At 41.6% G+C, this 14,580-nt stretch overlaps 1 protein-coding gene and 1 long non-coding RNA gene across 2 annotated transcripts; both read right to left on the reverse strand.

Moving 5' to 3' along the window:
- Positions 1 to 1,040: 1,040 nt before the first annotated feature.
- LOC123964239 lies at positions 1,041 to 3,980 on the reverse strand. The gene is made up of 3 exons (XR_006823380.1): positions 3,841 to 3,980; positions 2,933 to 3,083; positions 1,041 to 1,165 (listed from the first exon to the last, which is right to left on the reverse strand). It is a non-coding gene; the product is annotated as an uncharacterized LOC123964239 (long non-coding RNA).
- A 6,405-nt stretch (positions 3,981 to 10,385) lies between these two features.
- On the reverse strand, positions 10,386 to 14,046 carry nptx1l (neuronal pentraxin 1 like). The gene is made up of 5 exons (XM_046041378.1): positions 13,603 to 14,046; positions 13,047 to 13,254; positions 12,220 to 12,464; positions 11,942 to 12,121; positions 10,386 to 11,483 (listed from the first exon to the last, which is right to left on the reverse strand). Exons 1-5 carry the CDS (start codon positions 14,044 to 14,046, stop codon positions 11,262 to 11,264), a joined length of 1,299 nt encoding a protein of 432 aa, XP_045897334.1. The 3' UTR covers positions 10,386 to 11,261.
- Positions 14,047 to 14,580: the final 534 nt, after the last annotated feature.

A 14,580-nucleotide genomic window follows, 5' to 3' on the forward strand; every position in this document is an offset into this window, starting at 1 on the left:
GGTTTACTGGTCTATGCGTGATGATGACAGGAATAGAAGTCTTTGGAACAGCACTGGTAGCAGACGGCTTTACATGCCAGCAGGTGGAGACAGTTGTTTGTGGCAGTGAGCCAGAGATCTGTTCAGTGAGCGGTGGTGCGTCCAGGTGTGCTGCATTAATGATTAGTCATTCACGTAAATCATGTGTGGACCGCACCACATGCTGTATGTGAGCAGCTAACATTTCTGAGCCCCGTTTGTTTGGGTGAAGTCCGTCTGTCTTAAAAAGAGACATTCTTTGCCAGAAAATATTAAAATTATCCACATAACACACACGATGAGCCCTGCAGGCGGACTGGAGCCAGTCGTGGAGGCCAAGGAGTCTACTGAAGCGGCCAGCACCGCGACCAACTGTGGGAATGGGACCAGAGATAAAAATGGACTTTCCACACTGCTTTAAAAAGTTAAAAAGACGGTTAAAATCTGATTTTGAATATAAAATATTACATTGTTAGCAGCTTCACACAACAGTGCTCTCATCTTATACACGATGTATCTCTTTTTGACATAGTTTAGTAGACTAGACACATTCCCCATTGTTTTTTAGTGTTGTTCCCCCTTTCAGATGTCCAGAGATTCCTTAACTACTGTGCTCACACTGTCCTCCACTCTAACTACCCGTTTAGGCGAAGCAATGAGAAAAGGGTTCCTTAGCTAAATCTGTAGAGCACCTGCTGCAATGTCTCGAATACTGCACTCACATGTTGGCACCAACCCAACACCACGTAGTATGTACTCTTGAGCATCAGTGAAGTTTTTGTTAAAAAGCTTCTGCGTAATTTTCCCCTTAGGTCCTTTGATATAAAAACAGGGTAGCGTGTCAATGCAGGTGTGAGGTTGTTTTCTGCTCCATTCATCTGTATAAGCGCAATACACACGTTTGTTTAAATACATTTTTTATGAATTATATTTTTTTCGCGCTCCCGCAAAACATGCACGCGCATTATGTGCGTAACAGGCGTGCACATTTCATGGGAGCGCACATTGCTAACCTTTATTTACTACTCACATGTTATCTTCTTCAGCTGGGTCAAGGGCTCTACTAAGTTCTTGCACATCTTTTGCAGTTGTCAAGGGTGGCTGTAGAAGTTTGGGCAGCATCACCATATTGTATTCTTCCTCATACCTGTAATCACAAATACATGTGTTTAGCTGAAAGGTTGGTCCCATCCTAACATGGTTTCTCAAAGGATAAAATGAGTTAACCACTTCCATGTCTTTAATTAACTTTATTTTCTACTAACACTTCCTGGTATGACACAGAGTTCCTAATACTTTAGTTTATTTCTTATATAGTATCTTGTCAATTGAATTTCATTTCTTGCACCCCTGCTTTATTTGTGCCATTTGTAATTGCTTTTAGTCACCTTGAACTTTAAGTTTTCCAGTTAATATTTCTTGTCCAAGAATGTGATTGTGCCTAACAATACTGTCAGTGGCTCTGACATTGAGCACTGATCACAGCACATTCTCCAGTATGTAATACTATACAGGGTAGTGGCAAGGGACCTTAACCAAACAGCTTTCCCAAATAATGGAAGTTTTCTTTGTGGGCTGGCAGTTTGGCCAGTGCGATATAATCCCCTAAAACTGTGCACTTTAAATCTCTAATAAATGGATCCTTTTTTGCAGTGAAGAGTTTGGAGTCACATATTATACTTTGTCAAAGAAAATTTCTTCCCAAAGAAGAAGAGTACAGAGTCAAAGATGTAATGAATCACTTCTTTATATGTGGCCGCGGAGAGAAAGACAGTGCAAACACAACAGCCACTGTTAAACTGCAAAACAAATGGCATACCACATCTGGGATATTAGCATACACTCAGTGGCTCTTCCTGAGCTGACTAAAGGAAATGCAAATACATGTATATAACTCAAGATGTTTCTCACTCCCCCGACCAGCCATTTGTCTGTTAACATCTCACCCATACGCTGGCAGACGTTTATTGTAGACCAGGACCCTTTGATTAGTAATCACAGTTTACGCACACTCTCTGTGACCAAGATTTATTTCCCAGAGTTAAATATAATGAGTCCTAAGAATCTGCAACCTAAAATTTAAATGTACATTGCCATTCTGCACTAAATAAAATTTAGACAAAAAAATGGCGTACATAACAACAATACATGTCCTTCAGTTGTTTTGCAGGACTAACTGAATCTGACATTTTATTTTCTTGAATACTGAAGCTATTAAGTGTAGACTGAGTGTACCTTGACAGAAATTCCATCTATTCATTTGTGCTGGTAGCTTTTCAGTAGTTTAGTTTGTGCCTTGATTGCGGTACAGTACTGACCTCTGGAATGTTTGTATTTCTATTATGCGGCTCCGTCGATAACAAGCTTAGGGGCGCCGTCCTTCACTTACATTATACTGAACTTCACAGCTTTTATCGTAATTGAGAAAAAGTATACCATATCCTCCAAAACAACTTGCCCTCCTGTGGGGAAATATTCCACTTGTTCTGTCCAAACAGAAACTTCACTTTCATTTTGCAATTCACTTTATTACTGCTTTGGAAGTACAACAATGTGTCTCACTTGCCAGATACATATTTATTGAGTTGTTTTCTGGTGTCATTTTTAGTTTAAGTTTTTTTTTATGCACAAAGTTACTGTTGAGTTATGTCTTAAAAACAAAACAAAACAAGAAACCAGAATTTGCTGCCTCATGTTGCACCTGCTCTGTCAGGTTAGGTGAGGACACCTGTTTTCCTCCGTCACTGCTTGCCTCAGTGCTGATGCACTTGATGATTACTCACAGATACAGACCTCCACGTTCTGCTGTACCTGGTGTGTGTGTGTGTGTGTGTGTGTGTGTGTGTGTGTGTGTGTGTGTGCATGTGGTGGAAGTAAGAGATGGAGAGCTCTGTGGTGGCTGTTTGTGATTGACCTGATTATGGAAAACAGCCCCTGGCATTGCTCCTGGAGGGTGCATGGATTGTGGCATCTTCATGAAAAATATTCCCGTGGTGCCAGCTTCTGTCACAAGACACCTGTGGATAAAGCCCAGCCATGGCAGGGTGCCAAGAAGGAGAGAGATGCTGTAAAGAAGGAAAGAAAGGGATATTTATGACTAAGAGGAGATGAAATTATGTAGCGTTCATATCAGATTTATGGTGAATATTATTGATATTTGCATCATTTTGGAAATTCAGGATTATGTGGGATGTTAATTAGCAAGCTAAAATATTTCCCACTTTGCACATCACACTGTGGAAGTAAATAAACAGGTGGCAAACAAAGGAGCTTTGAATCTTTACTAAATCTGACAACTTACAACAGTAGAGACCCAAAACCTGAATACTTTTCACACCAGTACAAGCCATTCAAATAACTGTAATTTATGAAAGAGTGGCCATTTCAAAGTGCCCTCAGTTTCACTTTTAGTGTTTTTCCATTGATTTACAAAATTATTTTGGTTTTGCATTTTATGAATTTAAAGATGTTGCTTCTCCAGATAGATGGTATTGTGGCGTTAAGAATCATTGACAGAGGGATTTTTGATGGACGTACACTGAAGAAGTATCATGCACACCTGTAGATCTAAATATGATTGTGATGTGGTAAAAGCAGCTCAGAAACTTTTTTCTGTCATGTTTGCCTCTGGGCGTACTGAATCTGTAGATATAATCCAGTCTAAAATATATGGATAACTTAAGAAAACACAATGCTTTTCTATGTATTGTTATCAGTACCGGGCCCACAATAGATACAGCAATGTCCATAAACGCTGAATAATAATCCCTTCTACAGATAATCCTAATTTTAATCTGACCATTGTAGAGGGAAAATGCAAACCTTATCCTTCAGTGTGCAGAGGCAACAAGTAACAAGCTGCAGAGAGGGGCACTGAGCCAAGAGCATGAAGGCCACCAGGAACTGTAGGAATGCACCATTAATCTGCTCTGCCATTCCTTAGACAAGAAAGTGTGGTCCAAGGAGATGCACTGACCACACAAGTTCAGACTCCCAAAGCATTACTTTTGAATAATAACAACGGGCTGTTGCAGTGTTGGGCTGTTTTGTTTTTGGTTGTAAATGGAGGTCGTGGACAGACAGACAGACAGAGGTGGTTCCATTTTTCTTCTTTTTTTAAGTGACCTGGAAGGTTTGCTGTAACTATGATGGTATCACACGGGTCAGCAGTTAAGATTATGCCGTTATAATTATGCTGGATGCAGATTCCATGTTGGTCTTGGAAGAGTGGACAAGCTCTTCATTTATGCAAAGATACTGAAGGGGTCTTGAGAGTTTACCAATCCCTGTCTGTATGTGCTTTTTTTGGATTTGGAGAAGCTTAATAAGATGAAGAATATTGCGTTCATGCCATCAGCACTATAGCATATAGAGCCTGTTGAATTAGGATAATGAACAACAGAGTGTGTTTTTAGATTGATTCTATTTTGGTAGACATGAAACCCTCTAATTGTAAAAATCCTTTCTTTGTGGTTGTGCTGGCTTGTCATGAGGCATCCTGCAGTGAGTATCACCTTGCCATCTGCTGGAAATTCAAAATGATTGTCACACTGCCAATGTGGCTCAATATGTATATGTCCCTATAGTGTACACTGTAGAGTTTATTAAATGTGTGTAAAGTACAAACAAAATTGAGTGACTATAGATTTTACACTTTAAAAAAATCCAAAATAGTCTCTCCCCCTGAGAAGTAATTAGATACCTACTCTGGCAACATGGAAGTATTAAAGAAATAGTAGTGTGGTTTTGTGTTTGCCTTTCCCTTGAGGAAGGACATGTTTTGCATATATTTGGACTGAGGGTTGTTGGGTGATACACTGGAGGGGGAATTTCCCATGTCAGAAGGAAATCAATTATTCATTCAGTGGCATGGAGGGTTGAGCACCACCCTGACAGCTGCAGAAGTAGCTCTGAGATTAAGGACAAGTATGGATGGATGTGTGTCTCATGCTCATGTATGTTCTGTTTCACCACTTCAGCCAAACTGCTTTTGTCTTTCTGCCAAACAACCACTGGCAGCATTTAAAGCACGTTTAATGCAGGCAATTACTGTTCTGTGTTATGCCAATTATAATTGTTTACATAATTACAATAACACAGTTTGGGGGTTTTCTGGTATTTGGTTTTTCTTGTGGTTTTGTTTAGTTTCCCCCCTTATGTTCTTTCCCTGCCTCTGCATGGTCTTGTCTCTGTGTTATGCGTTCCTTCTGTTGTTTTGTTTAGTTCTGTTTTGTGTCTTCTTCCAGTGTTCTTGTTTTGTGTTACTTCCTGTCTTTGATTGTTGTACCTCTCTCATTTCCCTGATTGAGCTCACCTGTGTCTCAATATCCTTTCCCTTCCTGTATGTGTACATATGGTGGTCTGTCTGTTGTTCGTTGCCGGTCCATTGTTTCATTCTTGTTTTTTCTTGCTGCTTTGTTCTTGTCTTTGGATTATGCCTTATTTTCTGTCATGGATTATCACGCTTTGTATTTTGGACTTTCTACGGCAACCTCACCTTTAAGTTGTCACCCGTTTGTTTAAATAAAACTCCTCATCCCTCTGTGTCTGCATTTGGGCCCAAAACCCTTGTTTTGTTGTGTAACTGGATCGCTACACATAGCAACAAATGAATGAAAAGAATTTTAGTATAATATTTATGTTAAGCTTTTAGATATTACTCATAGCACCTATGACAACTGGATCAGAAGTGGGTAGAAAAGGACACAGTGTTAAACAAAAGACATCCTGGTGTTTTGTGACAGTGTGTGTTTTTGGTTTGAATCCAGACCAACACTTTATAAATGTGGTCCACTCTGAGCCATCAAATACTAATTGGGATGGAATTTCTTGTGAGCGAGTCAACTACTACTGAAGAAGAAGGTTTCAGGAAACTCAGGATGTCTCATTCACGACCAAATGTGACTAAATGTGTGTAGCCATCCTACTGGAAGTTAGACTCAAATGCCCTAAGTCACATTGCGATCTGGAGGTCACATGTATTGCATTCTAAGCAGAGACAGTCAGTCTGTACACCTCTGATAATGCAGACATGCCCCAAAAACATCATACAGTATCACCTAGCCTCGGCTCCTACACAACAGCCATTCCTATCAGTGCAGCTGTCTTGGTTACTGACAGCGAATTACTTCCAAGGAGGCCATCCTGCTTCAAGATCTGCCACTGACCCCGAGCGTGACATGTATATGGCCCATACCTCACCTGTTAACCACATAACTCCACCAAGAAAAATGCCAAATAATTTTGAAAAATAAAGGCGTGTCTCAGCATTTCTGCAGTGATCCAATAAAAGGATACTGATATTATTAGATATACTATCAAACTCTATCACTTTTTTCCCAAATTTATGCAGATAATTTCTTTTCCATTAAAAATGCATTTCTCTGAACAACATTTATTATCAGATTGTGACCTGTGTCTCAAATCAAATATTTTCTGCCAAAACCGCTCGCATTCAGCATCTGTGGGACAGTTAAATTTCTCTCACACCGACATGGAGTTTTTGTTTGTTTTCATATTCTCTCGTCATGAATTTTTCATCAGCCACTTGATAAGACATTTGATGTGTTTGCCTTATAAAGCACAGTAAGCAGTCTCTGGGTAGTGGATATTTTCAATATTTTGAATATAGAAGACAGGGTCTCTTAAGTCCCTTTCACACATGCACTGCAACCCTGAACTTATCTAGACATTACCCGGAGAAGCTGTATCTGAGAATGCAAATGTCAGAATCAGCTGGCGCGTACATTAAACTTCACCCCACCAGCTCCCTAGTACAAACTCTGTGTAATGTCGGACCGAGCCCATGTGTGAATCGAGCAGATCATTCTCCAGACAATTCACAGCAAGCGAGGGGCTGTGTTGATTACGTTGCGCGGAGTGAATCGGTCTGTCAAATGACATATCTTAGGCAATTTATTACATTCAAAATGTCATTCACTAGGCACTTTCTCAACAGCTATTGGATGTATTGACATGACATTTTGTACAGACGTTCATGGTTCCCAGAGGATGAATCCTGATGACTTTGTTGATCCCCTGACTTTTCCTCTAGCGCCACCACAATGTTGACATTTTTGGTTTTTGGAAAAATATCTCTCACTATTGAATCGATGGCAGTGAAATTTGATACACACATTAATGGTCCCACAGGATGAAATGTAATAACTTTGAAAATTATACCTGATGATGGTGCTAGATAAAAGGTCATGGATGAATTTGTCCAGTACTTTGGACAAATAATTTATGATGAAACATCTGTCATACTGCCTTAGCTGTATTTCGTGTTTAGTATGAAATGTTGGCATACTAGCATGTTAAATTAAGATGAATGTGTTAACATTGTCACTGTGAGCATGCTTATGTCAGACTTTAGCTCAAAGCTCTTAGTCTAGGTTTATTTCTGTGTTGTTTTGTACAGGACACGGATTTCATTCTGAGCTTGTTAAGTTTAAATTTGTGTTTGCTGTGACACATGGATGTTTACCTGTGTTTTTAAGCAGCAATTACCCAGAACAGGCAAATCCAGCTCCAAATCATGAAATGGGATGCTGGTACTGCATGATGGTAAAGGCTTGCTATCCACATCACCACTTCGTTAAAATTGCTCAGGTCGGTCTGCCTTGCCTCCATGTAATTTCAAGGTAATGTAACATAGACCATGCTCCGTGGAAAAATAAAGTCAGATGTGATGAATTTATGTCGTAAGAGGAGCCAGATGTGGTGGTCAAAAATCATCTCATATCTGACCTTTCCTCCTAACCAATTAGGGCTTGAGGAAAGCTGGAGAGAGGTCAACAGGTTGGCTGTGTTAAAAATATACCTGACAAGATCTGGGGCAAGATTTGGGTCAAGAGAAAAAAGATGTGATTCTGACAAATGTGCTCTGTAGGTCAACAGGGCCAGGTGGATGTGGTGGAGGAAGTCGATTACTTTCTAGGCCTCCTGTGGCCACTCAGCAAGAGATCATACTGTGAATGTGTGTGTCTGTCTTTACCGGTCTGTGTGTGTGTGTGTGTGTGTGTATACGTAGGTGTGTTCCTGTGTTTGTGTGTGACTTGTGGTTCCCAACAGAAAGAATTTGCACTGAAATCCAACCCCAGATGTGTCACACTAGCTGTCTGTAATGGCTGTGCGATAGGTATGAACTGAAGTTTGACTGGTGTCTGGGGAAAACCCTATTGATGAAAAGACCCCCACTGTCTTAGAGGCAAAGAATGGAAACCAATTTGTGGGACACATGACCCGACTATGGTGGCACCATACAACCTCTCTAACAACAAAGAAAGGACCTTCAGAACCTGCATCCTCTAATGCAAGCGGTGTCATCTGTGATTAATTTGCAGAGAAACTGCACGACTGAGATGTATGACCTCAAAGCCAACCTTTTGTTGACAGGAATAGCCATGTGTTTACAATATTGTGTGTAAAAATGTGTGTACTCATGGTCTGTGTACACTGCTGTATTGGTCTTTCTCTCCTCTTTTTACAAACGTGATTTATGTTAAGATGCTGGTGTCTACAGTGTACCCCTCTGGAAGTTCTTTTGTACTTCACTGCCTTGAGATTGATACTTCACTAAAGAAAGATGGCGTTTCCACTTTCTTAATCCTCTTTGGACAAAGGATGAAAACTTCAAATCCCACATGCAGATATATTTCTGTTACAATGACAGTGCACGTATTTTCACCCAACATTAGTGAGCTTTCGATACTAATGAATGCTTATTGAGTTATTGCAATGTCCCACTTTTAATTCACTGACTTACACTAAACTTGTGAGAATAAACTACCTAACATATATTGCTAGCTAGCGATGAATTTTTTGCATCGTTGTGATAAGACGCGCTTTTGAATGTATGAAAATATGTTTGTGGTCCCTCGTGCATATGAGACAGGTTTTGTGAGAATTAGATGAGCTGCAAATTGGTCGACAAAACAAGAAGCCATAGTGGGGAAAATAACTTTTTCACATTATTTTTACTGTCTGTTGGCCTCGGGGATGTTTTTAATGGCCTTTCTGGTGCCTTTGGACGGTTGATTTGAAAATGCTGCTGTACTGTTATTCAACAATCGGTCAGGTTTTTGATGGCCAGCTTTTTGTAATGCCATTAGCCCGTTTGTTCATGATCACTATCATACAAAGTTTATATTAAACCTGTGTGGTGTATAACATATGTGCATTTGATGCATAACAGTTTAACATAGCACTGTAGCAGCTAGATAGAGGATTAGTGACCTTTAAGGGGAGAGTAGAGGTCAGTGGTTACGTGGAGGCTCAGACCCTTATCTGGTGTCCAACAAGATGTCTACACTTATCCTATAGAACTTTGCTCTTATATGGATTGGAGCCTTAGTTTGCAGACTCAGACCCTTGTATGGTATTTAGCAGATACCTAAACATGTCCTATATAAGCTGTGTTTGATGTACAGAGAGACAGAGTGGCCATCGGGCTGGGTCACTCTCCAAGCTGCTGCAGAGCTTGTAATTGATGCTGAACTCCTTGATGTAATAAACTTTTATGATCAAGAACAGTGTCAAGCGGATTTCTTCTCAACACATCATCGCAGCATTATTGTTCGGACACCACACCTGTAATAGGCTAACTGATTTTTTTGGGCTGCTTGGGCAGCACAAACATGCTGACATAACAAAACCTTTTTAGGTTGTTGTAGCAAACTTATTACTAACCACTAGCACTCATTTGGAGGCCACCTTGCGAATCTGTCCGGTTTTGATCTCCACAAACTCCTCAGAAGTTTTTGGGGAACATTGGCTGCTAAATGCTGCACTATGTGGACGTTAACCTTATATGCTATTTGGTGCTGAGCACATAGTGCGCAGTGGGTTTCTAGTGCTGTTTTGCTGAAAATAACTGCTGATGAGAGCAGTGAGAACCCAAACATAACACCACAACATTGACTTTTAAAAAAAATGCTAATACACTCTGCAGACCTGAATGGGATTTCAGAGTTGATTGAGAAAAGTGTCTGTTCACTCGTTCATCATTACAAGCAACCCCTTTCACATGCAAATAGTCCCATGATCCATTGTTACTGTAAAATTATTGATTATAAATGTAATGGCCCAATTGGCAATCTTATGATGCACACTCTGGAGAGCAGGTTTAAGATTCAGTCCATTAGTACACAGGTAAAATTTAGACCTTAAATTGTAGCACCCCCATGTGTCCAATTGAGACCATAATTTCATTGGATCTGTATGACATAAAGATGTGCAAAGTTTCAGATTTCTCAAATAAATATGTTTACACCTGTATATGATTCAAATATCACAATTTATTACAAAAACTAGAACTTTTTTTTAATCTCTCGGTGTTGCCATGCTTTAAGCATATAACAATACAGTATAAAATCTCAACCCAAAAGTAGGATAGTAGAAGCAAAGATCAGATGCTGACGCAGCATTTACAGAAGTTAAGACATGCTGTTACTGTACAGAGAACATTCCCATTGAAGTACAAACATCTGCAAAATGCGTCATTATCATCAACGAGCTGCATTTTACAATAAACTGTCTGATCCGACATCATTCAGAGTGTTACAAGGAAACACCTTTTGAGAATTAATTGACGAGAAAAATAAACACAAACACTCTGCAAATCATAATGAATGTGCTGAGATTTTTTTTTCAACAGCCCAAAGGCACTCAGGCTCAAATGTTGGCAATCTTTACACAAAATCACGTCAAGCGGGTGGTGGTAGAGACAGAAGAGTGAGAGAGAGAAACAACGTCGTCTATTTCATGACCTCCTTGAAGAACTCATTCCTTTTTAACGAAGTCCGCTATGTCCCTTTTCACAGTGAAAATCCCTGGCAGTCGAGACAGAAAAGACGGTTTGAAGAACTCAGTCATTTTGTTCAATTGCGTGACATCTGCTCGTTAAAAACTATATGACCTCCTACTGGACTTTTGATGCTGGCCTGTCGGGTTTTTTGAAGGCCTCTGGGAGCATCCCTTGCTCTCTGGGGCCTCATCAGATGCTTTTTCATATGAAAGTAGGCCTGATATGCTAGTCAGGCACCACAGGATGCCAAAGTGTCCATTTCCCCCCCATTGGGAATCTGGTACAAATCTATCAAGTGTCCACAAATTATGTTTTCAAATATCTATAACAAATCCAGATGCTATTCATTGAAATATTCGCCTCCTGCTCTTTCAAATTGATTTACCAATGCTGTAACAGACAGAGTGGCTTGGACGAATGCACTCATCTCTGCAGTTCAGTTGAGCTGGCGACAAGCTTCAAATGTCCACTTCGAGGCACCTCCGTAAATATCAAGGCTCGTCTCCATCCATGCAAAAACGTTGCCCACCTGCGCTTTGCTGCTGCACGTAGCTAGATTGTATATCTCCCCGACAGACAGTTTCCGATCCCAGATGTGAAAATTTGCCAGGTCTCCGACAAAAGCTTGTGTGGCGTCGAACCCTCCTCCGAGCATGTCCTGTGGTAAAGATAAATGGATTTAATCAAGGGTGATATGAGTTTGCGCCTCCTGCTGCTTCATGGAAAGAACACAATTTTCTCTATGGATTATCTGGATTTTATTTATTTATTTTTGACTGATTAAATTGGATGAGGGACGCGCATCTTCAATCCACTGGGATTATCGATGAGTTCCAGTTAGACCTTATTAAAAAATGGAAAACTGATTGTTTTTTAAAGTCACAATGAAATGGAAAAATTACTTTTCCACATTGCTAATGCTAATGTCTCCTGTCTATTGTATTGAACAAAGTGATAGGTTATCTCATAATGATCCCCCTACATTGTGTCCTTCCACAACATCCTGTTACAGTAAAGAAAGAAGTGAAGATGCTCTCCACATGTAGTTTCATGTGTGTCTTAAAACAGAATGGGTTGCCTTCGTGGAACTGGGGGACATTTAAAACAGCTCTTTACCTGCTCTTGGCCAAGGATCAGCAGGCCCTGTGGTTTGATGGGATGATATGGAGCCAGATTCTCTCCACTCCCTCTCTTGACGCCATCTTGGAAAGCTTCCCAAACGCCATCCCGAGTGGTCCAGGTTACGCAGATATGATGCCACTTCCCATCGTTTATAAGGAAAGGCAGCTTTGCGACCTAGAATAAGACAGAAGAAAAGGCGTGAATGTTTTGCTGCAGTAACCTAAACAATCGAATTGATGCACATAAACATTTCCACTGTCTTATAGACATGCCTTGTCATTTATCAGTATCTCCATGGGGTTGTTTCCCCACTCTATGAGGACCAGCTCGTTGGCTTGACCAGGAACTGCATAGGAGAAAGGTGTGCCCACTCCCGGGGACGCGTTGGACTTGAGCCACATGCACACGGTGAGGGCGTACATCTCTGGCAAACTCTTCTTCACTTTTGCATACATGTAGTTGGTTCTCAGCGGGAATGTGAGCTGGAATTTATCCAGAGGCCTGTTTTCTCTTTGACCTGTGTAGAAGAAATTGAAAATAGTTGGCTTCAGATACTTTGGAGAAGGCTGCATAAACACAGATATATCACTGCACACAACCTTGGGGATTTATAGGAATCAGGCGTTACACAACAAATCCACAATCGCCACGCTCCAGATTTGCTTTAATCTCGCCATGACGCTGTACCTTCACCTCGTCATCCTCGTCCGCCACACATCTCTGTCTTTTTCTGCCACACTTTTTTAGGCGGTACTGTATCGAATGTGTCCCAAACCAAACTGGTTTTGAAGTTCTCACATGGTTTACAAAGGAAAATGGAGGGATGCGTGTTTGAAGCGGTTTAATCTGCATGAATTAGAACAGGAAACTGCGGATAAGTAAAACATTAAATCGACTGCTGGGGTCATACAAGCTTATAATGCCAAACTGGATGCAAAGAAGAGATTTTTTTTCCTTTGTCCGGCCTCACTGCGATCTGATCTCTCCTCTGGTTGCGGATCCCAATTGTAGATATTTCCACGATAAATCCCTACTCACCCACCGGTGCCAGACCCCCGTAACTATATTGCGCGCATGCCTATAATCTCCTCCCAACTACCTTTCTCCAGGTCGGTGATCCTCTGGTGTAGAGACGTGAGGGTGGACTCTACTCTCCCACGCTGCTCCGTCTCGTTCCGAAGTCCGGGCTTCCCTTCCTCGATGCTGTTCACTCGGGACAAGACCTGCTTCTCCAGGTCGTCGATTTTACTTTGGAGCAGGTCTTTGAGGCTGTTCGCCTGCACTGAGTTGTTACTCCTGCTGAATTGCTGTTAGGAGGAAAAGAAACATTCAGCTCATTGTAAAGAATGAATTTGATTGGGGATAATTACAGATCGACTTTTTCTCTATGGCCTACTGGACAAGCAACCTACTTTATATCTAGCAAGGTTTGTTTTTCTCTGATGGCACATTTGTATTTAATACTGTTAATCAGACACCTGATTCGCATATTATTAATATTATTATTATTATTTAGTAGTAGTAGTAGTAGTAGTAGCAGTAGTGGGCTAGTAGTATTGTTATATTAGTCAACAAAAAAGGTTGTAATTTGGTCGACGGAGCTTTGCGCAGAGTCACCCAAAGTGTTGGAAATGTCCTCAGAAGCAGCAGCCTACCTCCAGATTTTCTAATCTCTGCTTCAGCGACTGTAAAGTCTGTGATAGTTGCGTCAAAGTGTCAGCGGGGCCCCTCGATACATCCCCCATTGTGTTTTTGGCCCCAGCTTCTTTCCTCCTGCCCCCGGGCCGCGCGTCCCCGGGCTCGGCGCCGCTCTGGCTCTCACACCGAGCCAACTTTGAGGTCAGTTCTCTGATGGTCTCTTTTTGGTTCATGATCGTCTCTTTTTGCTGCAAAACCGTCTCCCGCAGCTGCATAACAGTGGTCTTCAAGTCCTCTCCCGGCACGCTGTTCTGCAAGGTGGCGGCGCATATGTCCATATCCTTTGGTACGGACGTGCAAATGAACTGCGTCTGTCCGCCAAAGTCTTGAGATGAACTTTCCAAAAACAGGCACGACAATAGAAAAAGTCTCCAACAGACTGCCTTCTTCGTGGCCCGCATATCGGCGTTTGTGCTGGGCTGTGATTTGTTTGTTTTTTTGGTTTGGTGAGCCGCAGTGGCTTTGCGCTCGTGTCCCCCTGTTGTTGTAATCCGTCTGTGTAAGGTCTGCCGTTTTTATACAGCGAGCCTGGTTCTGCGCAGAGCAGGTTCACTGCATCACGACCGGAGGGGAGGGAATCGCGCCCCGTTTCCTGTTTAATCGGCTCCTGAAGCAGCATCACATTCAGGAGATGAAACTGCGTCCCGGCTCCCACGTGTTAAATCTTCGACTATTTGTCATTTCTGGCTGTATTTTATTCATCTGGAAAACGCGCGTTTGCAGGCAGCGGAGAAGGGTTTGCTTGGGTGGCGGGGTGCCAAGAGAGTCAGCTGTGTTTGTTTGTTTTTGCGCAAACAGAAAACTCTCTCACACACATACACGCGCACACAAGGCTGATGCAGATCAGAAGTTGCAGCAATTTGCGGTCGGAAGAGTCCCTGCAGATTCGGCACCAAGGACAGCTCCAACCACATCACATTATCGCAGAGCGCAGA

Source organism: Micropterus dolomieu, linkage group LG02, assembly GCF_021292245.1.
Source record: "Micropterus dolomieu isolate WLL.071019.BEF.003 ecotype Adirondacks linkage group LG02, ASM2129224v1, whole genome shotgun sequence".
Taxonomy (NCBI): Eukaryota; Metazoa; Chordata; class Actinopteri; order Centrarchiformes; family Centrarchidae; genus Micropterus; species Micropterus dolomieu.

Coding starts and splice junctions, on each gene's coding strand:
- nptx1l (XM_046041378.1), bottom strand. CDS start 14,046: ATGCGGGCCACGAAGAAGGCAGTCTGTTGGAGACTTTTTCTATTGTCG. Junction 13,255..13,602: donor AGAGATTAGAAAATCTGGAG/GTAGGCTGCTGC, acceptor TCCTCCTAACAG/CAATTCAGCAGGAGTAACAA. Junction 12,465..13,046: donor GATCACCGACCTGGAGAAAG/GTAGTTGGGAGG, acceptor TCTTCTACACAG/GTCAAAGAGAAAACAGGCCT.